Source organism: Doryrhamphus excisus, linkage group LG11 (genome assembly GCF_037039965.1).
Source record: "Doryrhamphus excisus strain RoL-2023G ecotype Guam linkage group LG11, RoL_Dexc_Guam_v1.1, whole genome shotgun sequence".
Lineage (NCBI taxonomy): Eukaryota > Metazoa > Chordata > Actinopteri > Syngnathiformes > Syngnathidae > Doryrhamphus > Doryrhamphus excisus.
This window is the reverse complement of record NC_136367.1, coordinates 1,723,350-1,749,312: the sequence shown is the minus strand read 5'-3', so window position 1 is coordinate 1,749,312 and position 25,963 is coordinate 1,723,350. Positions and strand designations below refer to the sequence as shown.

General features: G+C 37.5%; 1 protein-coding gene across 1 annotated transcript; it reads left to right on the top strand.

Moving 5' to 3' along the window:
- The first annotated feature begins 1,202 nt into the window (after positions 1-1,202).
- opn5 (opsin 5) lies at positions 1,203-21,487 on the top strand. The gene is made up of 7 exons (XM_058088529.2): positions 1,203-1,564; positions 8,573-8,719; positions 9,422-9,541; positions 14,237-14,407; positions 15,570-15,904; positions 15,989-16,230; positions 18,415-21,487. Exons 2-7 carry the CDS (start codon positions 8,596-8,598, stop codon positions 18,479-18,481), a joined length of 1,059 nt encoding a protein of 352 aa, XP_057944512.2. The 5' UTR covers positions 1,203-1,564; positions 8,573-8,595; the 3' UTR covers positions 18,482-21,487.
- The last annotated feature ends 4,476 nt before the right edge of the window (positions 21,488-25,963 follow it).

The window sequence follows — 25,963 nt, the reverse complement described above, 5'->3', positions numbered from 1 at the left end:
GATCAGACTTTCTAGCATACATCTTTCAGGAATATACATTTTTTTCATAATATTTGTAACATATTACTGTTATTCTATCTTGTCACATTTATACTGTGCATACTGTTTATAATGTGCAATAGCCATACTATAGTCATTTATATTCCTGTATATATCCACAGTGCCTGTTATAGTTTGTACATATATCTGTCCATTTACAGCTCTATTCTATTTCTACGTTTACTTACTAATAAGGTATTTATACATTTGCACTTCTGGTTGGATGCTAACTGCATTTTGTTGCCCTGTACCAGTGACACCAGCAATAACAATAACATTGAATCTAATCTAATCTAATATTGTATATATGTGTGTAATGTTTGTATGTTTATGTATATATGTGTGTGTATTTATATAGATAAATATGTAATATTATATAATTATAATAATATAATATGTATAATAATTTTTTTAATTAAATTTACAGATTCTGATTCAATTTACAGATACAGAATATTTATATAATATTATATAAACAATTATATACAATAAATAAATATATTAATATAATGTAAAGATATCAACAGAATGATTTCATTTAATTCAAATCATCCTGTGTACAATAATTAAAATTATTAAAATAAAAGAATTAAAAAAGATTTTGTAAACATGAAGATATAATTAATAATACCAACACTGTAATAAACAGCATAAAAACACAGACTGTGAAATCTAATATTTCTAATATAATCTAATATTGTATATATGTGTATAATGTTTGTATGTTTATGTATATATGTGTGTGTATTTATATATAGATAAATATATAATATTATATAATTATAATAATATAATATTTTTTTATTTACAGATTCAGATTAAATTTACAGATATAATAATATTATAATATTATATAATGTTATATATAACAATTATATACAATAAATAAATATATTAATACAATATTATATAATTATTATAATATAATATTTTTTTTTAATTTACAGATTCAGATTAAATTTACAGATATAATCATATTATAATATTATATAATGTTATATATATAACAATTCTATACAATAAATAAATATATTAATACAATGTAAAAATATCAACAGAATGATTTCATTCAATTCAAATCATCCTGTGTCCAATAATTAAAATTATTAAAATAAAAGAATGAAAAAAAGATTTTGTAAACAACATGAATATATAATTAATAATACCAACACTGTAATAAACCAACATAAAAACACAGACTGAGAAAATAAACAATTAATATAACTGAGAAGTAAACAAAATTACTTACACGCACCGGAATATGATTTACTTTGAAAGTACCAACCGGAAGTAGTTGCGTCGCCCTCCCCCCACGCGCTAACTTAACAGCTGGAAGAAGAAGCTGCCGATCCGCTGCGGGGATTCAGAGCAGACTTCAGATGAGGGGAGAGAAACGTCACGGGACTATTTGACTTTTATCCGCAACACCGCTGCCCCTTTTTATTCTAGAACTTTCCCACTTTAATTGTAGTTCCGTAAAAAAACTAACAGGGATTTAACTCCGGAGTGACTGATGTTCAAAAAGGTAAGGAATCTGGAATCGTCACTTTTGTTATGATGTCGAGTGTTCGAAGTCACTTTCTTTTGAAGCGTAATTCATGTGTGTGTATTTTTTAAAGGGTAGTAGCTACTATTGTTATTTTTTTAGTGATAATTTACATTTTAGTTTTAGTTTTAGTTAAATAGATTCTCAATTTTAATCTGAATCTAATGAGACTGTGGTACTATGGTATTGAATGGCAGCCTATGCGATGGTAATAATGCTATGTTTTGGTATGAATGTAAACATATTGTTGTTGTATTGGTTTAAAACCACAGTTAAAGACATCCTGGCAAAAACATAGTAAACAAAATACCATATTTTTTATGGCAATAGTGATATTTTTGTTTGGGGCAGATAGTATAATTGAGCTAAATACCCTTATATGCTAAACAGATTGTAATATATGGAGTATTATTTGGCTTTATTTGATGTTTGGTTGTTCCCGGAGCAGGAGGGGATAGAAAAGAAGAAAAAAGAAAAGGGGACAAAAACAACAACAATAGATACTTTTACGTGTACTATGTAACTGGCTGTGTCCTGAAAGCTAACAGTTCGTAGAAACGATCCTCCGCCGACAAATTTCAAAATGGCCAATAAGATAAAAAAAAAAAAAAAGATGCCATCATCAGGTTGGCCAATTCCCATCACATGGATACACAACTGTGCATGCCTCGCTTTATTTACGTAATGTCCACTTGTAGCTTACTCGTGGGACAAAAACGAGCTCAGAACTAACCGCATTGTTTGTTTGTTTTGCTGAGTTAGGAATAAATGACTTTTTATAAGATATATCTTTTAGGAATATACATTTTTCATAATAATATTTGGAATATACTGTATATATGTGTGTAATATTTGTATGTTTATGTATATATGTGTGTGTATTTATATATAGATGTATAAATGTTTTGGTTTTAGTGAGTGACATGTTAAGACATCTGGCAAAAACATAGTAAACAAAATACCATATTTATTATGGCAATAGTGATATTTTTGTTTGGGGCAGATAGTATAATTGAGCTAAATACCCTTACATGCTAATCAGATTGCTAGCTACACCTTCCCTGTTATATGGAGTATTATTTGGCTTTATTTGATGTTTGGTTGTTATGCAAATTTGGAGCGGCTGGACCGGAGCAGGAGGGGATAGAAAAGGAAAAAAAAAGAAAAGGGGACAAGAACAACAATAGATACTTTTACATGTACTATGAAGCTGGCTGTGTACTACAAGAGTGCTGAAAGCTAACAGCTCGTAGAAACGATTCTCCGCCTACAAATTTCAAAATGGCCAATAAGATTTAAAAAAAAAAAAAGTAATAGGAAGATGCCGTCATCAGGTCAGCCAATTCCCATCAAATGGATACACAACTGTGCAGGCCTCAGTTTATTTACTTGTAGATTACTCGTGGGACAAAAACGAGCTCAGAACTAACCGCATTGTTTGTTTGTTTTGTGGTAAACAAAGTCACATTCGGAGTCCAAAGACCAGAGGCATGTTCTAGGAATCATGTTTAACTTATCCAAGATCTTGTCTGTTGTTTTCGGGCTTAACAAATTCAAACATTGCATAGTGCTTACTTCACTCGGAAGCACGATCTATTATGTTAAAGTATGAAAATTATGAAGATATTAATAATTGATCAAGGAAACACAGGAACACAAAAAACTGATTTATAGATGTTAATTTTTGTTTACTTCTTTCATTTGCAACTTGAGCTGCAACAATTAATCGATTAATCCATGACCCAGTTAATTTTTTAACATTTAAATATGCGTCTCAATTGTGAATATTTTTTAATTTAGTCATCCATGACTTCATGTTTTAGCCAAAAGACGATATTCACACATATTAGCTTTGATTTTGGAAAATATTCATGAGAATTTTTGCCTTTTTTTTGATACAGTACATTACGGACCCAACCACTGCCTATGCTATGGTGGAACCGGCTAACTCTGTTAGCTTATTCAAAATACATCAAGCTATTTTTGACGATTTTTGCTGAATTTTTCAAAGCACACAGAATATTTTTTTCTACCTTTTTCCGTTCTTTAGTAATCAGCAGGTAAGTTTCGGGGAAATATCAGTTTTCAACAAAAAATAAAATTTAGCTATGTATATGTATGTTTTGCCAAAAATCTACACAATGGTGACACAACATTAACTAAAATCATTGTTTGGCATGAAAATACCCATGCAGTTATACTCGCGTAGTATTTGAAATACTGTGTTCATATGTGAAATGTAGCATTTGTTGCCATTTGTTAAGTCTCTATCAATTGTAATTACCGAATCTCCGCAAAACTACAAAAGCCAGAACCACAATATGTATTCATTTACGTGTTAAAAACGCCAAAAAAAACATAATTTTGCATTTCTATTATTAATATATTGTGATTGATTGCACTCACGTGGCTTTTTTTATTCAACAGATCTCAATTTTCTTTCCTCTTATTTGCATTTTTTGCGCTCCCAACAGCACCATCATAGCAATAATAACTTATTCACACCACCAACAATTATCTTGACTCATACATTTGCAATGTAATGATCTATCCGTGCACGGCCAGGGATAATAGATTCACCGTAGTCGTGTTTTCTTGTGTGTAATGACGTGATGGCATTGTTGTTCTAACAAGCCTCTTCATTTCACATGTCGCTAGCTCATCCTGTTGACAATTAGCTAGCTTCATTTTCATATCTCTGCATTTCTGAACGCCGCATGTTTTCCCCCAGAGGTGAACTTGAAATTATTATTATTTAGTCCAAATTATTTAAATTATTTGACCAAATTACTGTTTACGATGTACGTTGTTCAGATTTGATGTCATCTGTTTATTCTCCACGTTATTATTATGATTATTTATTATTATGCTGGAGCCAGGCAACGACGTCTATCCGTCTATCTATCCGTCTATCTATCCGTATGTCTATCCGTATGTCTATCCGTCTATCTGTCCGTCTGTCTATCCATCTGTCTATCCGTCCGTCTATCCGTCCGTCTATCTGTCCGTCTATCTGTCCGTCTATCCGTATGTCTATCCGTATGTCTATCCGTCCGTCTATCCGTCCGTCTATCCGTCCGTGTATCCGTCCGTCTATCCGTCCGTCTATCCGTCCGTCTATCCGTCCGTCTATCCGTCCGTCTATCCGTCCGTCTATCCATCCGTCTATCCATCCGTCTATCCGTCCGTCTATCCGTCCGTCTATCCGTCCGTCTATCCGTCCGTCTATCCGTCCGTCTATCCGTCCGTCTATCCGTCCGTCTATCCGTCCGTCTATCCGTCCGTCTATCCGTCCGTCTATCCGTCCGTCTATCCGTCCGTCTGTCCGTCCGTCTGTCCGTCCGTCTGTCCGTCCGTCTGTCCGTCCGTCTGTCCGTCTGTCCGTCTATCTGTCCGTCTATCTGTCCGTCTATCTGTCCGTCTATCTGTCCGTCTGTCTGTCCGTCTGTCTGTCAGTCTGTCTGTCAGTCTGTCTGTCAGTCTGTCTGTCAGTCTGTCTGTCAGTCTGTCTGTCAGTCTGTCTGTCAGTCTGTCTGTCAGTCCGTCTGTCAGTCCGTCTGTCCGTCCGTCTGTCCGTCCGTCTGTCCGTCCGTCTGTCTGTCCGTCTGTCTGTCCGTCTGTCTGTCCGTCCGTCTGTCCGTCCGTCTGTCCGTCCGTCTGTCCGTCCGTCTATCCGTCCGTCTATCCGTCCGTCTATCCGTCCGTCTATCCGTCCGTCTATCCGTCCGTCTATCCGTCCGTCTATCCGTCCGTCTATCCGTCCGTCTATCCGTCCGTCTATCCGTCAGTCTGTCAGTCTGTCTGTCTGTCTGTCAGTCTGTCTGTCCGTCTGTCCGTCCGTCTATCCGTCCGTCTATCCGTCCGTCTATCCGTCCGTCTATCCGTCCGTCTATCCGTCCGTCTATCCGTCCGTCTGTCCGTCCGTCTGTCCGTCCGTCTGTCCGTCCGTCTGTCCGTCTATCTGTCCATCTATCTGTCCGTCTATCTGTCCGTCTATCTGTCCGTCCGTCTATCCGTCCGTCTATCTGTCTATCTTGACATATTGGACAACAATTAAGATTAATTCATTCATTAATTTTATGCCACGTTTCCCCTGGTAGTTCTTCCGATTTCATTCTTTCTTCCGGACGAAAACATTTCATTTCAAGATGGTGTCGGATGCTCACTACTAATTAATTTAATTTAACACGACACCTCGCTAACCCGTTCGTTGATACCTAGCTCTCAATTTGAACACTTTGAACGCCTTTGGTGGAGGTATTTGTTTGTTACATAAAACGTCACAAATGACACTCATAAGATTCCCGTGCAGATTCATTCATACTGTGACTCGATCCCCTGCTGGGAGGGAAATCTTCCATTTTAGGCAAAAGGCACGCACGGCAGTAGATGGGAGAATTCCTTGCCATTCTATCTGAAACTGTAAGAAGTGATTATGACTGTGTCCCTTTGGCTTTCATGGCGTTACATTTTTGTTTAGTTGATCAGTTGAAGAGCAAAGAGCATAGAATAAAACCTGTTTAGGACCATCTAAGTACATTATTAGAGCTCTCTACACATGAAATAACACCCCTATAGTCACTTTTTATACTAATAAAATTTGTGTGTATTGCTGTAAATATATTCAAGTAGCCCGTGTTAGTTGCTGTTCCTTTTGAGAGATTGTTCAAACCCATAATAAATGCCTGTTATCTGGTGCTTGTGTGTCTCGCTGAACATGAAGGTAGAATTACTGAGCATTAGTGAACACTACATGTTATCACAAAGTTCCTGAAAGCATCTTCTGAATGTCTTATATTTATATTCTAGTTCATTTATTATTAACTATTTTTTATGCTTGAAGATGATTAATATAATTAATTTAATTAATTAAAAAATTAATAGTCCGTATTCAACCACAAAACAGCATGATTTATTGACTAATATATTAGATTAAAATTAAAACAATATAAATTCAAGTCTTCAGTCTTCGGAATGCTTGAAGATGTACGTAATATAATTAATTAAATTAATTTTAAAAAATATGTACAATTAATAGTCCGTATTCAAACACAAAACAGCACGATTTATTGACTAATATATTAGATTAAAATTAAAACAATATAAATTCAAGTCTTCAGTCTTCGGAATGCTTGAAGATGTACGTAATATAATTAATTCAATTAATTTAAAAAAATATGTACAATTAATAGTCCGTATTCAAACACAAAACAGCACGATTTATTGACTAATATATTAGATTAAAATTAAAACAATATAAATGAAAATATCAAAATGACAGGGGGGTGGGTACTTTCTTGCACAGGTTGGCAGGTCAGAGTTTTACAGTGAAGGAACGCCAAATATGTAAGCGTGTGCACTGATTTGAACGCTATGTATGACGTAACAGCACCGACGCGTTATAATCAGTTTGTCCAGCTAATCAGCAAGTTGCCTTTTTTTCAGGTTTCTGATTGTCCAAAATGGGCATGAGAGTCTGTGGATGTGTTTTAATGTGGAAAACACATTCCGATAGAGTACTGAACAGTAGCCTTTACTGACATTGATCCTTTGCATCATGGCGGCGGGGGGGGGGGGGGGGATACAGTATGATTAGAACGCTAGACTTAAAGGGCATGAGTTGTAATTATCTGTCAACAAGTAATTTTCCGGGAAATGGTTTTCCCTTTGGAGTGGTGCGATAATAACCGAAAGGGGAATGATCGCAAACAGCCTAGTCGTTGTTCTCTCAGGGTGAAGTATTCTCACTGACCATTTGTTCTAGTACATGGTGCTATATATACCATAAAAATAGATAGTACTTGGTTAATCATGCTAGTATATCCTTATACAAATTATGCTTTCATTCATTCATTTTCTACCGCTTTTCCTCACGAGGGTCGCCGAGGGGGGTATGCTGGAGCCTATCCCAGCTGTCTTCGGGCGAGAGGCGGCGTACACCCTGGACTGGTGGCCAGCCAATCACAGGGCACATATAGACAAACAACCATTCACACTCGCATTCATACCTATGGACAATTATGTTGGTGGTGGTAGTGTGATGGTCTGTGGCTTTTTGTTGTCAGAGGGTTTGTGGAGGAGGTTCTAGTCCCATTCATGTAAGTGAATTTCTGTGATTGCTTAGTTAGAAATTGAAAATTTTTTGTAGTGAGAACATTGAAAATCTGTTTACAACCTTTTAATTATGTTTTTTTTTATTATCATTGGAGCCGTCGAGATATGAAATAACACCCATATAGTCACATAAGACTTGTACCATTATTATTACAGTAAAGTCTCGTTATATCGAGATCGGTTATATTGAAGTACTGCTTATTATGATACTATTTTCATTTCCCGGCAAATTTCTAGTCTTTTATAATATAATTAGTTCAGTTAGTACGATACCTGGTTATTATGATAATCCGGTTACTACGATGCCCTTTTCATCTCCCGCCAGCCAATTTGGTCTGCTTATATCGTTATATCGACTCCCGACAATATCGATATAACGAGACTTTACTGTATTTTAATGCATCGTTTACATTGTTTTTTACTCTGTAAAGCGTCTTTGAGTACTCTGAAAAGCGTTATACAAATAAAATATATTATTATTATTCATTCATTCATTTTCTACCGCTTAACCTCACGCGGGTCGTGGGGGTTGCTGGAGCCTATCCCAGCTGTCTTCGGGCGAGAATCGGGGTACACCCTGGAGATGGTGGCCAGCCAATCACAGGGCACATATAGACAAACAACCATTCACACTCACATTCATACCTATGGACAATTTGGAGTCGCTAATTAACCTAGCATGTTTTTGGAATGTGGGAGGAAACCGGAGTACCCGGAGAAAACCCACAGGGAGAACATGCAAACTCCACACAGAGGGTGGAATTGAACCCTGGTCTCCTAGCTGTGAGGTCCGCGCGCTAACCACTCGACCACCGTGCCGCCCACTATGTTTTCAAATATCATAATATCATCCTTTCCCTTGTTTTCCCACAGAAAAGTCCCCACAGCTGGCAGTGATGGTGAATGCGACGTGGCCATATTCCTCCTACGTGCCCCATTATCTCCTCCGTGGCGATCCGTTTGCTTCGAGACTCTCTAAGGAGGCAGACATTGTTGCAGCTTTTTACATCTGCATCATAGGTCAGTGATGTTATTGTGGCACATAAAAGCATATTAGCAAAGTGTTTGATTAAAACAAAAATTATGTATGTCCTGCATTTATGGTATAGTACAGGGGTGGGCAAACTACGGCCCGGGGGCCACATCCGGCCCGCCAAGTGTTTGAATACGGCCCGCCCAATCTTTCCAAAGTATTTCGTTTAAACTCAACATACAACCTGGCATCATGGCCTGAGCCAACCTTTTGATGGTTTTATCAATTTCGTTTTTTGACATGGTCTGTTGTTTACAAAGTGCTCCTGAAAACAGGGACACAAGCACATAATAATAATAATAATAATAATAATAATAATAATAATAATAATTATTATTATTATTATTATTATTATTATTATTATTATAATAATTATTTGAACTATTATGATTATTATAATTATTATATTAATGACAATTTTACAGATACAATAATACCAGGTGGACTGTTACGTGTAAATATATAGTCTGCCCCCCCCCCCCCCGTGAATTTTGTCATATCAATGCGGCCTGCAAGTCAAAAAGTTTGCCCACCCCTGGTATAGTATGATATAGGGGTATAAGAAAATATCATTTCGGCGATATATATTGCGATACTTTGTTCCACGATACTGTATCGACAAGATATTTATCATAATGTTGGTTTGAGTGGATGCTTATGCAACATTTATCACTCTTTCTCTTTTATAGGTATTATGTCTGCAACAGGGAACGGATACGTTTTGTACATGACCATCAAACGCAAAACCAAACTGAAGCCTCCGGAGCTCATGACTGTCAACTTAGCCATCTTTGACTTTGGCATATCAGGTACCTTTTATAACTTTTATCAAAACACACAGTTTTATTTAAAAAAAAACAATGAGAAATATTTCCAACTCCACCAATTGTTCATGATAAAACACTGGTAGATTATATTACAGTAGATGCGAGACTCGAGAAAGTATAAGTACAAATAAACGTCACACAAAATTTTTTTATCGATAAATACAACGTTAAAATGACCGATATCTGCTGATGTTAGATTAGCATCTACTGGTAACACGTTTGGTAGCATTTACTATAACAAATCATGTACAGTACCGAATGCTGCATTAGTTTACTGTCAATTTTACGCTGTATTATAAATTCTTTTGAGTTAACTTTATGAGTGAATAAGGTGGGTTTTCTGGAAGAAAAAAAAATTAACTCTACTTTAGATAAGAAAATCTGTAAAAATCTGTAAAAAAAATATAGAAAACTAATTAGCTCAAAATGCTCGGTTTGAGAAGGTGTGGTAAAACTGGTCCTTTGTGATGTCACAGAGGAGCGGACTGGGCGTGGCTGTAGGCTTCTGTTTACTAGGCAAGCTCAGGCAAGTGAAATATATTTTCTGTCAAAACTGGACGGTTAATAAAACACACAGTTTTATTAAAAAAAAAAACAAGAAATATTTCCAACTCCAACGCTGGTAGATTATATTACAACAGATGCGAGACTCGAGAAAGTATAGGTACAGATAAACGAGCTCTACTTTACACCAAAAATTGCAGTACTGTATTTCATCGATAAATACAACATAAAAATGACTAATTATTAATTAAAACTAATTAGCTCGAAAATGCTCGGTTTGAGAAGGCAAGGTAAATCCTTGCTAAAGCTAGAAGCGGCGCCATCACGTCCGGCATCTGAGCTACACGGAACAAACGGTGGCCCTGACAAAGTGTGTCCGACAATGAGTGCTGACAATCTCGGGCAGATATTTATCTTCTCCTGAGCTCCACCGCAACATCGGCGCTACGTTACCACTCTTGAGTTCATACACAGGAAGTCAGGGGTCTCCACCCAGTAGCTCCTAAACACTTAGCTACTTCAATTAGCTCTCCGAAGACTTTTTCAACTGGCCTTAAAATTTTGGTAAGGGTTATCTAATGCAATTAAACTTCTGCAATTAAAAACAAATAATGTTTAGAATATAAACATACCAATCTACTGTACATTTTTGTGGGCCATTAAAAATGATAAAATGTATAGCTTATTTTTTATAAACTGGCTCGGAATGCCTCAAAGCCATATTTTCATTTACGGTTCTGTTCATGTGCCCTGAATCTGTGAGAGAAAAATATTGAAAAGCTAATAACAATTACATTCCCGCAGGCGTTGACACTCAAATAATGAGCTTTGCATTAATTGTCCTTTGCTTTTCCGTTTTACCTATCGTACTTTGACTCATTAATTCATTCCCTACGAGCACGTCCGTGTTTTACTGATGAGCATCCGTGTTTTCGATTAAACGTGGACTAGCGTCATGAGTTTGTAGTACTCACTTATGAGGACAATGTTTGCATGACCTTGTTGTAAATATGCTAACCCACTTGGCCACCGTATGGCCGTAGAACACGACAGAGAAATGATGCTGAAATTCCCAAAGAGGGTTAGAGTCCGGGGTCACTAATGAATGCCAAAATTGGGATACCCATTAAATTTTGTTTTATTTTGATATTTTTCTACTGTTGGCTTGGCCTTGAGAGGAGTTTAAGTACCTTTTGGTTTTGTTCACGATTGAGCGAAGCCTGGAATTCAAGATAAACGGGCGAATTGTTGCGATGTCTGCATCGGTCCCTTACCTATAGTCGTGAACTTTGGGTTGTGACTGAAAGGACAAGGTCGCGGGTACAAGGCTGAAATTTGGTTTTCTCCATAGTGTGGCTCTGGCATCTGGTCAAGATGCTTCCCTGAGTGAGGTGTTCAGAGAACATCCGACTGATAGACGACCCAGAATATGTTGGAGAGACTATGGCTGTGTTCGATACCGCATACTTACATACTAACTCTTTGAGTATGCAGTGTGTCTACACTGGCAGTATGCGAGAAGTTGCCGGATGCGTACTGTATTCACCAGAGATGTTGATTATGTATCATCAGCTTACTACTCACACTAACTTGAAGGCTACCGTTTAGGTCGCTAGCTCTCTAGTTTGCGAGTTAGCATGTGTCTCAAGACCCCGCAGTTGCGCAATATGTTGTAAATAAAAAGAGTATAAATGTGACTATAGTCGTGTTTTGTCATGTCTACAGGGCTCTAATAATGCTTTGTTCATTTTAATCTGAAAAAAATCATTTGTCTACCCACCAACTATATGTGGTTTCTTAAGTTTTTATTATTATTATTATATTTATTTATTACTGATTGATTGATTTTCTTTATTCTTGATTTGTTTATTTATTTTTCATCTTATTTTTGTCGAACAAAGCCAATGTCTCTCAAATGGCCTGGGACAAAGTAGCTTTGGAGAGGAATGTCTGGGCTTCCCTGCTTAGGGTGACGTCGCCATGACCCGACTTCCTGGTCTGATGACAGTCAGGCAGCGGCACACGTGGCGTTCAGTAGAATAATAATAATATTCATCACATTTCATCAGAAAACAAAAGCCCATGTGTGTGCCCCCGGAGATGTTTTTGCAGAAATGAGTTTAAGCAGTAAACAGTTCTCCTGTCGTTCCATGTGACTGAATTTTAATGTCAGTATAGCCAAAATAACAATAATAATAACCATTAACAGAAGAACCAGTTATAAAAACATAAGGGATTTAGTGTCGTACCATGTCTCCCTCTAATTGACGAGTTCTCCCCAATCTCATCATCAATATAAGCTGAGGGAAGAAAATTGACCACATCCTATCCAGACATGGGCTGCAGCATATTTCCCCACAGCCGCAGCCTGAGATGGTATCAGTCAGGCAATCACTGTCACTGATTGGCAACGATGAAGACTCTACTTTCATGCAGCCTATGACAGGTGACCAAGCCAAATGTCGACGTGTCAATCGTCTGTGTACCCGCATTGTTTTTATAGCTTTAGTGTTCTCTAAAAGTGCGTTCCTATGTACTTTAAAAAAAATAATAAAAAATTGTGGCCTGTCTGGTTGATAAGATCGCGATGTGACCCAGACGCACAAATAAAGAAAGATACTGTTTCCGACCACCAGTTTGCCCCACGGATACTTTCCTAGTACTTCCTGCTGACAATGAACGCCTTTCAAACGTTTTACCTTGTGACTTAATGACAGAAGAAATCATAATTGTTTGTTGTCTGTAAAATCAAGGCCAAAAATGCATAATTAGGTAGAAAAAAATATATACATAAGTCGCACTGGAGTATAAGTCGCATTTTTTGCAGGTAATTTATTTTAACTACTTGACCAAAACAGACATTACGTCATCTTGGAAGGCAAGTACTAACAATAAAAAATAAGAGAACAGGCTGAATAGGTGTAAGATATGCTAACATAATGTTTTTTTTTATGGTAACACAACAGTTTTTTCATTTATAAGTCACTCTGGAGTATAAGTGGCAGAAACAGCCAACCTATGAAAAAAGTGTGAATTATAGTCTCGAAAATACGGTAATTACGTAGAAAAAAAACATACATAAGTCGCACTGGAGTATAAGTCGCATTTTTCGCAGGTAATTTATTTTAACTACTTGACCAAAACAGACATTACGTCATCTTGGAAGGCAAGTACTAACAATAAAAAATAAGAGAACAGGCTGAATAGGTGTAAGATATGCTAACATAATGTTTTTTTTTATGGTAACACAACAGTTTTTTCATTTATAAGTCACTCTGGAGTATAAGTGGCAGAAACAGCCAACCTATGAAAAAAGTGCGAGTTATAGTCTGGAAAATACGGTAATTACGTAGAAAAAAAAAAACATTACATAAGTCGCACTGGAGTATAAGTTGCAGGAACAGCCAACCTATGAAAAAAAGTGTGACTTATAGTCCGGAAAATACGGTAGGAAAATGAATGAATGGTTTCACACCCAACCATGATAAATGAATTAAGGACTTTTAGAGCCCTCCAGACATCAACTAACACCCCTATAGTCTCCTTTACACTCGTATTACCCAATATAATCGACATAATAAGAGTAAACAAGCCATACTAGTGCTGACGTGTGTTGAAATAAAAGTCTTCTCGATGGGGAGATCAGTGACGGTCGGACAGGAAGTGACATCAGGGGTTGCGTTTAGCTTGGCGTGGGTTAGTGTAGCAACTGTAGCATGTATTTTCATTAGGGATTATTGTTTCCAGTGTGAGATATTTCAAACCTGCAATAAAAACCTGTTGTTTTGGCGATCAAGTCTGGTGCTTGTGTGTGCTTATGTTGGTATTTTAGTTTATTAAGTCACTTTAATGGAAAAAAGTGAGCTTCTGTAAACTCCTCAAATGCAGAGCGGAGTGGCTAATGTTTGAGCCCCCTGCTCCCCTAAGGCTCTAAACCCCAGGGAAAACACTCATGTTGTTCTCATTCATATTATAAAAAACTGGAAACTAATCTTATTTCCCGCATTTTTTATTCTGTCCCACCCTACTCCCCTTTTGTCCTCTTGCATTATACCGCCATTATCCTCATCAAAACACCTTTCTATCCTTTCTCCCCATTACCTTTTTTTGTGTTTGTTTGTGATCTTCTGTTATTCTGTTGCGTCCCTTATTCCGCTACCCCCCTGTCCTTAGTGACAGGAAAGCCCTTTTTTGTTGTTTCTAGCTTTTCCCATCGCTGGTTGTTTGGTTGGGAGGGCTGTCAGTTCTACGGTTGGGCAGGCTTCTTCTTTGGATGCGGGAGCCTCACCACGATGACTGTGGTCAGCCTGGACAGATACCTCAAAATCTGTCATCTGAGATATGGTACGTAAAGTTACTCTTAAACCTTTGGTACAGGTTTGGACTTATTCAACGTGCACACACAAAATGACGATAATTTATAGGATCTGGAATCTGTCTATAGTGTCCCAACTCTCAAAGAACCACTCTCAGTTCAGTCACCAACATGTGGACGGTTTGTTTGGACACTCTTTGACCGAATGATAACTCAGACAGTGTACAAAAATGTTCAACAGTATGAGTCAATCGCAATTCGTTGTTTTACCCCTTAGCTTGCGGGTACAAAACCCTAGAAATCAAGACAAACCCTGTACCTCACTTGAAAGGGTATGACGATTCAGTGAGTTTTAATAGTACATTTAAATGATTATGGGTTATTTTTGGTTTTGTTGGGCTTTTGGCTGAAGTTCTTTCGGGGTAATAACTATAAAAGCAATCTTCATTCGCTAAATGTACTGCAAAAAAAGGTCAGTAAGGATAATTCATAATGCCGCCTCTAGAGAACATACTAACTCCTTATTTCTAAAATCACCTAACTTGCTGATATAGTTAATTTTAAAACAGTTAAAATAATGCATAAGGCTAAAAATAACCAATTCGCTAAAAATGTCATCCAATACTTCTCTACAAGAAAGCACTTGATGTTTGCTAAATACAAGGATGAAGAGTCTTGAACCAGTCATGATGTGCTATATATATCACTATATTGACACTTACTATGGTACACATTATGTCGTTGGATGCTCATATCACCTCCTACTTCGGTATGTGACAAAAAATGAAAAATTAAATAAAACTAAAAAAATAAAAATTCATAAAATATTCTTTTTAATTAAAAAAATATATTGGGAAAGCAGGAAGTGAACAAATGTAACAGTTACTGATTGTAAAAGTACCAGATGGAGGGGTAGGATTTAATAAGCTTTGCTTCTTCCTACTCCTTTCGGACATGTGGAACTGGGAACTGATTATGTGATGCATTCAATTGTAATCTGATGCATGTTCAAATGAAATATTACCATTACCATTACGTGGATGTACAGCATGTGTGTATTACCACAGCAACACAAATGCAACCAGTCAGTACCACAGTCCAGCGATTTTACAAGGTTAACTAGTACCAATATCGGTAATACAGTATTTTTGGTATTGTCCCTTGACACGTTCTTCTTTCTTTCATTCTTAGGAACGTGGTTAAAACGGCACCACGCCTTCTTGTGCTTATGCTTTGTGTGGATGTATGCAGCCTTCTGGGCCACCATGCCCCTGGTAGGTTGGGGAAGCTACGCCCCAGAACCATTTGGGACCTCCTGCACGCTGGACTGGTGGTTGGCACAAGCTTCTGTATCGGGCCAGACCTTTGTCATGGCTATCCTCTTCTTCTGTCTTGTCCTACCGACTGGCATCATAGTCTTTTCCTATGTGATGATCATCTATAAAGTCAAGTCTTCTGCAAAAGAAATCTCGCACTTTGATGCCCGAATCAATAACAACCAAAACCTGGAGATGAAACTCACAAAGGTGTGTAAATGAAATCGTAAAATATCATTATGTATTTGGTTTTATCACATAAAGACTGAGAAAGTTGTATTTGTTCACATTTAGGTGGCGATGCTGATCTGCGCAGGCTTCTTGATAGCCTGGATCCCGTATGCAGTCGTGTCGGTGATATCCGCATTCGGGGAGCCGGATTCGGTTCCCATCCCTGTGTCTGTTATTCCTACCCTGCTTGCCAAGTCCTCAGCGATGTACAACCCAATCATCTACCAGGTGGCCGACCTGAAGAACTCCTGTTCGTCTGCCTGTTTGAAGGTCATGGGGAAACGCAAGCATTTTCGGAAGTCCAGGTATGGTGGCTATGATTGATGGATTTGAAGGCTGTTTTACCCCTTAGCTTGGGGGTACAAAACCCTAGAAATGAAGACAAACCCTTGACCTCACTTGAAAGGGTATGACGATTTAGCGAGTTTTAATAGTACATTTAAAAGATTATGGGTTATTTTTGGTTTTGTTGGGCTTTTGGCAGAAGTTCTTTCGGGGTAATAACTATAAAAGCAATCTTCACTTGCTAAATGTACTGCAAAAAAAGTCAGTAAGGATAATTCATAATGCCGCCTACGGAGAACATACTAACTCCTTATTTCTAAAATCACAAATACTTCAACTTGCTGATATACAGTAAAGTCTCGTTATATCGATATTCTCGGGAGTCGGAAAAAATACCGATATAACCGGACTATCCATATATCCGATCCTGCGCCGAACTGCATTAAAAGTGGGCGGATCTTTGATATGGCATGTAATTTTCTTTTCTTTGCTAAGAAAGGTACCGCTACTTAAATTCCACGTATGACAGAAATTAAATGGGTTCCAGTACGGAACTCTGTGGAATTCCATACACTAAATAGGATTTTTATCCAGATGATAACTTTAGCAAAGACATAAAAATATATCAGTTCAGCAAGTCATTTCAAAAATTCAAATTGCTATTATTGAAGTCATGAATTATATTTTGCGATTTTATCTTGACAAAAACGGTCATGTCGACCCCCCCAACCCCCCAAAGTAAAACGTTCAAACAGAACCTGGCCTTTCGGCAATCACAGCCGTTAAATGGAAAAATGACATGCCAATAAGCACTTGTGTTTGACAAATTAATTCCACTTGTCATAAAATGTCAAGCATGTCCATCCTTGGCCACTGGATTGCAATCTATTTGTAGATTGTGGGTACATTATGTTAGCATGTCATTTGCATGTCATTTTTTATGAACGCTGTCGGAGACAAGTGAGCAGAAAACATGAAAAGCAAAACAAATGTGTTCAGAAATACAAATGAACTTTATTCTGTTTTCTTTTTGTTGTTTTTTTATGTCAAAAACAAGACAGGCGATGGGTGTCCTTACAAGTCCTTCCTTTTATCCCTGTCGTTGTTTTGGATGCTGGAAAGGGGAGTTGCTGTTGTTGATGTTTGCTAAATACAAGGATGAAGAGTCTTGAACCAGTCATGATGTGCTATATATATCACTATATTGACACTTACTATGGTACCCATTATGTCATTGGATGCTCATATCACCGAGTACTTCGGTACGTAAATTAAATTAAATTAAATTAAATTAAATTAAATTAAATTAAATTAAATTAAATTAAATTAAATTAAATTAAATTAAATTAAATTAAAAACAAAAAAACTTAAATTATATTAGGAAAGCAGGAAGTGAACAAATGTAGCAGTTGATGTTTGCTAAATACAAGGATGAAGAGTCTTGAACCAGTCATGATGTGCTATATATATCACTATATTGACACTTACTATGGTACCCATTATGTCGATACTAGATAGGTACTAGATCGGTACTAGATAGGTACTAGATAGATTGATAGATAGATGCTAGATAGATTGATACTAGATACTACATAGATACTACATACTACATACTAGATTAGATAGATAGATGGATACTCAATGGATACTCAATGGATACTAGATGGATACTAGATGGATACTAGATGGATACTAGATGGATAGATACTACATAGATACTAGATGGATAGATAGATACTAGATGGATAGATAGATAGATACTACTACATAGATACTACTACATAGATACTAGATGGATAGATAGATAGATACTACATAGATACTAGATGGATAGATAGATACTACATAGATACTAGATCCTGTATAATAATAATAATAATGTGGAGAATAAATAGATGGCATTAAATATGAACAACAAAAATAATTTAAATAAATAATAATAAAATAATGTGAGAGTAATTTAATGAAATAATAATTAAATAAGTAATTTAAAGCCAGACTTTTAATTTTTTTTTTAATTTTTTAAATTTTAATTTTTTTAATTTTTTTAATTTTTTTAATTTTTTTAAAATTACTGGAAGATGTGGGTTTTTTGGGGTTTTTTTTTGCCCATCATATTACTTATCAATCAATACGCTCAGTTTAAAACTATGTTTTGTCTGTGTAGACCGTATTTAGATTTTTACCGTTTATTGTTCCTGCAGGTTGTACGCAATCTCTGGCACGTTAAAGGACACGCCAGCAACCAAAGAAACTCGCATGGAGATGTGAGACAAGACTGTTTCCTGCTTGCCTCTTTGACTTGGACCGTTTGCCTTCTCCCCTTTCCCGATCACACGCTGCCTCGCCATCTACGTTGACACCACCGACTGCTTGACAACCTATACTCAATCTCTTCCTGCAACTCCTCACCTTCCAACTTCCGAAGTGGTTTCAGTGTTGTACAATGTTTGACTCCGTTTTTTTTTTCCCCGATTGTAGGCGTGTTGAGTCCTTAAATTATTATTCTTGAACAAATCATGACTCAGGTTGGAAAAAGTTTAGCAAATATCAGAACGTTTCACCTAAAGTGTGAATTCAAATGAAAAGTAAGTGTATATAAATATATGGTTTCCCTTTTGTTACACCAAAACTGTACTTTAAATGGTTTGTACAGGCTATTGTCTTTATGTGGCTTCTGTACCAGCGTATATTTTAAAACGCCACTGCATGCCAGCAGATGAATGTGAGTCCAATCGGTGAAACCGAGACTTCTCGACTTGAGAGGGTACCGGGGGGTTATTGTCCCAATGCAGCACTGATGAGACTGAGAGAGCGCGACAGTACCGGTAAACGGCCTTCACCGGGAAACCAACATGTGAGTGCACTTTATTTGCAAAACCACTTAGTATGCATTGGAAACTGTCTGGTTTCACCCGTAGATGTTGTGGGTTGTCACGGTGACTGACAAAACAACTCGACGACGGCACGCTACAAAAAGTGGAAATCTAAACAAGATTGGATATCTGAAATCAAAGCAAGGTAAGCTAATGTGTAGTATGTATAGTAGTTGATCCATTTTATAGCAAATGGTAATTGATATACCAACCTTCAAGCTTCCGCATCAACGTTTGCAATAGAAGCGACTGTCGGAATTATTAACCTTTCCCGTCTCCGCTAATCATTAGCCACGTTTACATGAGGAGTTTTTCTCTTTCCGAATGACCTTTCCGAAAGCAATGGTATACATTCATTCATTTTCTACCGCTTTTCCTCACAAGGGTCGCAGGGGGTGCTGGAGCCTATCCCAGCTGTCTTTGGGCGAGAGGCAGAGGGTCGCCAGCCAATCACAGGGCACATATAGACAAACAACCATTCACACTCACATTCATACCTATGGACAATTTGGAGTGGCCAATTAACCTAGCATGTTTTTGGAATGTGGGAGGAAACCGGAGAATACCGGGGAGAACATGCAAACTCCACACAGAGGGTGGAATCGAACCCTCGTCTCCTAGCTGTGAGGTCTGCGCGCTAACCACTCGACCGCCGGGCTGCCAATGGTATATGGAAACACATGGAAAGGAATATTCCAATCGCGTGTCTACGTTTGCCGCTATTATCAACCAGAATAGTCAATGGGGGCATGCCCAGTAAAACGCAAACACCAATAGTTTTTCTTCTTTACGAATGGAATCTTTCCGAATGACTTTTCCTAAAACAATGTTATACATGGAAAGGAATATTCCAATCTCTTGTCTACATGCGTCGCTATGATCAAACTGAATAGTCAATGGGGCATGCCCAGTAAAACGTAAACACCAATAGTTTTTCTTCTTTACGAATGGAATCTTTCCGAATGACTTTTCCTAAAACAATGTTATACATGGAAAGGAATATTCCAATCTCTTGTCTACATGCGTCGCTATGATCAAACTGAATAGTCAATGGGGCATGCCCAGTAAAACGTGAACACCAACAGTTTTTCTTCTTTCCCAATGGAATCTTTCGCTGAAAAACGCACCCGGGAACAGGAAAAGATAAAGTTCAATCTTGCTAATATTTTATAATTAAGCTCGGCACATGTTTTATATTGATATGTATTTTCTTTTTTGAATAAAAGTGGACTTGTGAATGGCGTATAGAAGGGTTTAGATTCTGTTCCACAGATGGCGCTAATGCACACTGAAAGCTGCTTGCCAACCGCCAATAAACAACAAAAGAAGAAGAACGCAGTCGGACAACTTTCCGTTTGAGCGGGTACAAGATACCTCAATCGGATTGGGGAAAGGAATATTCCACCCCTGGGAATCCCATTATATATTCATTCGGATTGGCACTTTTCTTTGGGAATCAGGTGTATACAAAGGTTACATTCTTTCCGTTTGAGCAAATAACCCAAATGGAATTGGAATATTTGGGTCCATGTAAACGTGGCTAATGTCGGGTCTAGAACCAATTAACCGCAATAAGCTAGAAATGACCGTCAAATCAAACTTGTTCATACGAGTGTAAAATAGAAAGTGCCTGATATAAACACGGGGACCTTGATAGCAGATATTTAATTTAGTTTACATTTCCACTTCAGTACCTGTTTCATTTCACGGGAATGGGTACAATTGTCACTTTACTTTCCTATGTGGATCACATACGTTTGTTTGTATCATGTTTATTCAATGTATGTGCTTAATTGCTTTTCTTTGTGATGTTTTTAGCCTAACGTCGGTGTGTTACGCATTAGGGCTAAAGCCTGCAAAACAAATGGAATCCCTAAAAAAAATTGGGATTGAGAAGTTGGTAATACATTAAAGTCTCGTTATATCGATATCGTTTAAAACGAATTACTACTTATTACGATACTATTTTCATTTCCCGGCAAATTTCTAGTCTTTTGTGATATAATTAGCTCCGTTAGTACGATACACGGTTATTATGATAATCCGGTTACTAGGATGCCCTTTTCATCTCCCGCCAGCCAATTTGGTCTGCTTATATCGATACAAAAGCAGCTTAAATCAATCTTTGCTTAAGGATTTCAATACCAAAAAAGAACACGGCGAACGGCTGCTTCCAGTCAACTTTATTTTTCACACTTCCACCACCAGAGTGCAGCACACACAGCGGAAAACACCCGTCCCTCGCGCCTACCCCTCCGGGTGGCAACACCTTCCCTATCGATAGTTCCGGGGTGAATTATGTCCCGGTAACCGGTAATCACTACAGCGTAAGTTTATTTTTATTTACTGTAGTACAAAATTTATTGTAGTACAAAAGCATGCTAGATACGCAATCCATGAACTCAAGGAGAAAATTACATCCATATCAAAGATCCGCCCACTTTTAATGCAGTTCGGCGCAGGATCGGATATATGGATAGTCCGGTTATATCGGTATTTTTTCCGACTCCCGAGAATATCGATATAACGAGACTTTACTGTATTTACATTATTCTTACAGTTGCACAAGTGCAATGATCAAACCTTCAGGAAAAAAAAAAAAGTCTGAAGGATAATCGACAGATATTTTATATGACAGATGCATTCCGGTATGTTGCATTGAAACGTGTTTTTTTTTTTTGTCTATACAGTACTTACATGCACTGACAATCATTGAGGCCAAACATTTTAATGTAGATATTTATGAAAGAAATATAAAGTATGGGCACATTTGAAGCTGCGAAATTGAATTACTATGTTGAGTAAGCAATAACTGGACTGCAATGTTTATAAATCATTGTCATCCGCAACACATACAGTATGATTCATGTTGGCGTGACAAACTGGATAATAAATGAATTATCGTGTAAAATAAGACGGATGACCTTATTAAATAAAACAGGGTAGCTGCTTTTAATGCTGATTGTGTAAATAAAAATGTTACTTTAGCAGGGCTGCTTGTTTTTCTCGTCATAAAATGCTCGTGATGAAGATACACGAGGATGGAGATGTTCTCCCCTCCCTTGTTGGTTTGTTAACTTGCATGCCCATGATGCGTTTACTGTCTGTATGGAACAATATACGCTTTTGTGCTGTTACGGTGAGGCTTGGGTTAGGGTTCAGGGAAAGGCTATGGGCGAGAGTTATGGATTTGGGTTTAGGTTGCAAAATGTCGCTGTTATACTACCTAGTTGATCTTAAGGTACAAGGTTAGGGTTACCAAATGTCACTGTTATACTACCTAGTTGATCTTAAGGTACATGGTTAGGATTACCAAATGTCACTGTTATACTACCTAGTTGATCTTAAGGTACATGGTTAGGATTACCAAATGTCGCTGTTATACTACCTAGTTGATCTTAAGGTACATGGTTAGGATTACCAAATGTCGCTGTTATACTACTTAGTTGATCTTAAGGTACATGGTTAGGATTACCAAATGTCGCTGTTATACTACCTAGTTGATCTTAAGGTACATGGTTAGGATTACCAAATGTCGCTGTTATACTACCTAGTTGATCTTAAGGTACATGGTTAGGATTACCAAATGTCACTGTTATACTACCTAGTTGATCTTAAGGTACATGGTTAGGATTACCAAATGTCACTGTTATACTACCTAGTTGATCTTAAGGTACATGGTTAGGGTTACCAAATGTCACTGTTATACTACAGTAAAGTCTCGTTATATCGATATTGTCGGGAGTCGGAAAAAATATCGATATAACCGGACTGTCGATATATGGTTAGGATTACCAAATGTCACTGTTATACTACCTAGTTGATCTTAAGGTACAAGGTTAGGATTACCAAACGTCACTGTTATACTACCTAGTTGATCTTAAGGTACAAGGTTAGGATTACCAAATGTCACTGTTATACTACCTAGTTGATCTTAAGGTACATGGTTAGGATTACCAAACGTCACTGTTATACTACCTAGTTGATCTTAAGGTACATGGTTAGGATTACCAAATGTCACTGTTATACTACCTAGTTGATCTTAAGGTACATGGTTAGGATTACCAAATGTCACTGTTATACTACCTAGTTGATCTTAAGGTACAAGGTTAGGATTACCAAATGTCACTGTTATACTACCTAGTTGATCTTAAGGTACATGGTTAGGATTACCAAATGTCGCTGTTATACTACCTAGTTGATCTTCAGGTACATGGTTAGGATTACCAAATGTCACTGTTATACTACCTAGTTGATCTTAAGGTACATGGTTAGGATTACCAAATGTCGCTGTTATACTACCTAGTTGATCTTAAGGTACATGGTTAGGATTACCAAATGTCACTGTTATACTACCTAGTTGATCTTAAGGTACATGGTTAGGATTACCAAATGTCGCTGTTATACTACCTAGTTGATCTTAAGGTACAGGGTTAGGATTACCTAATGTCATTCAATGCTTAAATCTCCTGAGAGGAAAAAAAACACCAAAGGGAGAAGTCATTGAAAAGGTTAAAAATCCTCTCAGCTATTGTTAACCTTAATTCCTGGCTCGGCTGAGTAATTGATCAGGGTATATAGCCAATCAATATGGGCCATTGGAGACACAATCCCGATTGTTAATTGAATACACTGAATGACCAAGTATTTAACTGTAATCTACCTAATGTCACACTTCCAGTTTTGCTTTTCTCTGTCTCTTGTTGGGCCTGGAATGCTTAAATGTGTGTACTGTGACGTGGAGCCGAAAGAGGGTGGCATTTAAACGTCCCCCTCGTGGCTACGTACCGGAAGAGGAGGGACTAACTTGAAATAATGGCGGCTGAGGAGCAACCACAGAAATCAAAACAAGTAAGCTAACACCCGGACACAACACAAACAGAGCTCGGTGTCGCCGCCATCTTGTGTAGCACAACTTTGCAGCTTGTGTATAGGCATATATATGTATATGTAGATATGTATGTAGTTTACAGCCGCATTTTAATGCCTTATAATTTCATAAACCATCAGTAAAAACGTATACAGTCGCAAACAAACAAGGTAAGTGCTACACAAGATGGCGGGCTCGCGGCGACAAAAACGTACCTAGTTTTCTACGTAATGTAGTTCTGTGGGAGCAACTGGTGACGGATGTAATACGTAAACTACATTTATAATTTCCGCTAACTTTACACAGGATACCTGTTGAAATGTTACGGACGACACACGACACACCGGAAGTGTAGAGCTCGAATTGAAATAGCCATTGCTTTACTAAGGTAACGCTTTCTTTTAACCGCTAGAGGGCGACATTACTCCGTTTTTACATTTGGACACCACTATGCAGCTCTGACGTGAATTTATTAATTATAATTACATAAGTTAATCTGTTTTTTTTTATTAGTTAAATGTTTTACTTGTGAATGTATTATATACTGATTGTAATACTTCAAAGGCACGCCATGCTCTATACTTTTATACTAAAACCCTCTTTGCACAACAAGCTCCTTAACTAAATAGTGTGAAGGGGCGATGCAGGCACCGCTAGTGGGGGATTGTGTCTATGGTGATGATGGTAGCTTCACTGCTGTGGAGGTGAAGATAACACCAGCAGCAACGCGGCCGCAGGCTGGCAGGGCGATAGCATACGTGTCGGCGAGAGCTTCGTTTTCTTGAAAAAGGCATTGATTTTTCCACAACAACGCTTGATTTTGTGTTTTGTCACCCTTTTCTCAATCAGGTTTTTTTCTAAATATATTCATTCATAAATTATTGTTTATGGTTGACTATAACCTATTGTACCTAATGTACACATTTTGGACCTATATTTGTGTCTTATTTTCTTCAGTTATGTCTACTATATTTGGTAATGGCAGTGTCAAGGTGATATAGGGGTGTTACGTCATGCACAGAGGGCTCTAATAATGTTAAAAACATAATTAGAAGGTTGCAAAATTCCCTGACGCAGAAAATATTTTTATACTTTTATAAATAAGGAATCCTACTTCATGGAAATTCGCTTATCACAGCCCGGTCTGGAAGCAATTACCCGTGATAAACGAGGGATTACTATAGACTGGAACCTGTGAAGCCTAATTTACTAACATTTATTCTATTAGTGCAGATATTTTTTTCTTCTTTCGGTATTTTTGCACTGAATCCCGTTAAGCTAAAGTGTGCAAGTTTTAAGGTCATGTTACTACAACAAAAAAAAAAGGATTTATTTATGAAAATAAACTGGAAAAACGTCGATCTGGTCGCATTTGTATCGATCCGACACTGACACTTTATTTATATTCTAGCACCCCCTCATCGAGATTCCAGTAGTTTAGCTTCTTTTTCTGTATTGTTCATGTATATATTCATTACCATAAGACTCCAAAACTCATTTAAGGTGCAGAAAGAGTGAAAGAAGTAGTTCAATGGAAGTAATTATCGCAGCAGCCCCCCCCCAGCAGGGAATCAATGAAGAGAAGAAAAGGACGAGAGCAGCGAGGAAACACATTGGAGGGTGATTAGGTTCTTTTCTACTTGTATACACGGAGGATGTGTGCAGAAGAAGGCAGATGCTCTGATTAGGTACATCTTTGCGTTACTATGGCATAAAAGAAACGTGGAAAAAAGATTGAGCCGAAGCGGCATAGACAATAAAGAGGGAGGAAGCACCGATAATCCATCGCAGCGCCACGACAGGATTAAGAAGCGGTGGGAGCTAAAAATATTTCCTGGCCAAGATGTGTTGGCGCAATAACCAAGCAACAGAAAAACAACATGACAGCAGCTACTCCTGCTGACAGTCTGTGTCTGCACAGGAAGTTCAACAGAATGCAGCATCTACATTATTAACACTTGCAGCTAGGGGAGGATGAATCTTTCCAAATATCCATAGGGTATCAAT

Coding starts and splice junctions, on each gene's coding strand:
- opn5 (XM_058088529.2), top strand. CDS start 8,596: ATGGTGAATGCGACGTGGCCATATTCCTCCTACGTGCCCCATTATCTC. Junction 14,408..15,569: donor AATCTGTCATCTGAGATATG/GTACGTAAAGTT, acceptor TTTCATTCTTAG/GAACGTGGTTAAAACGGCAC. Junction 16,231..18,414: donor AAGCATTTTCGGAAGTCCAG/GTATGGTGGCTA, acceptor TTGTTCCTGCAG/GTTGTACGCAATCTCTGGCA.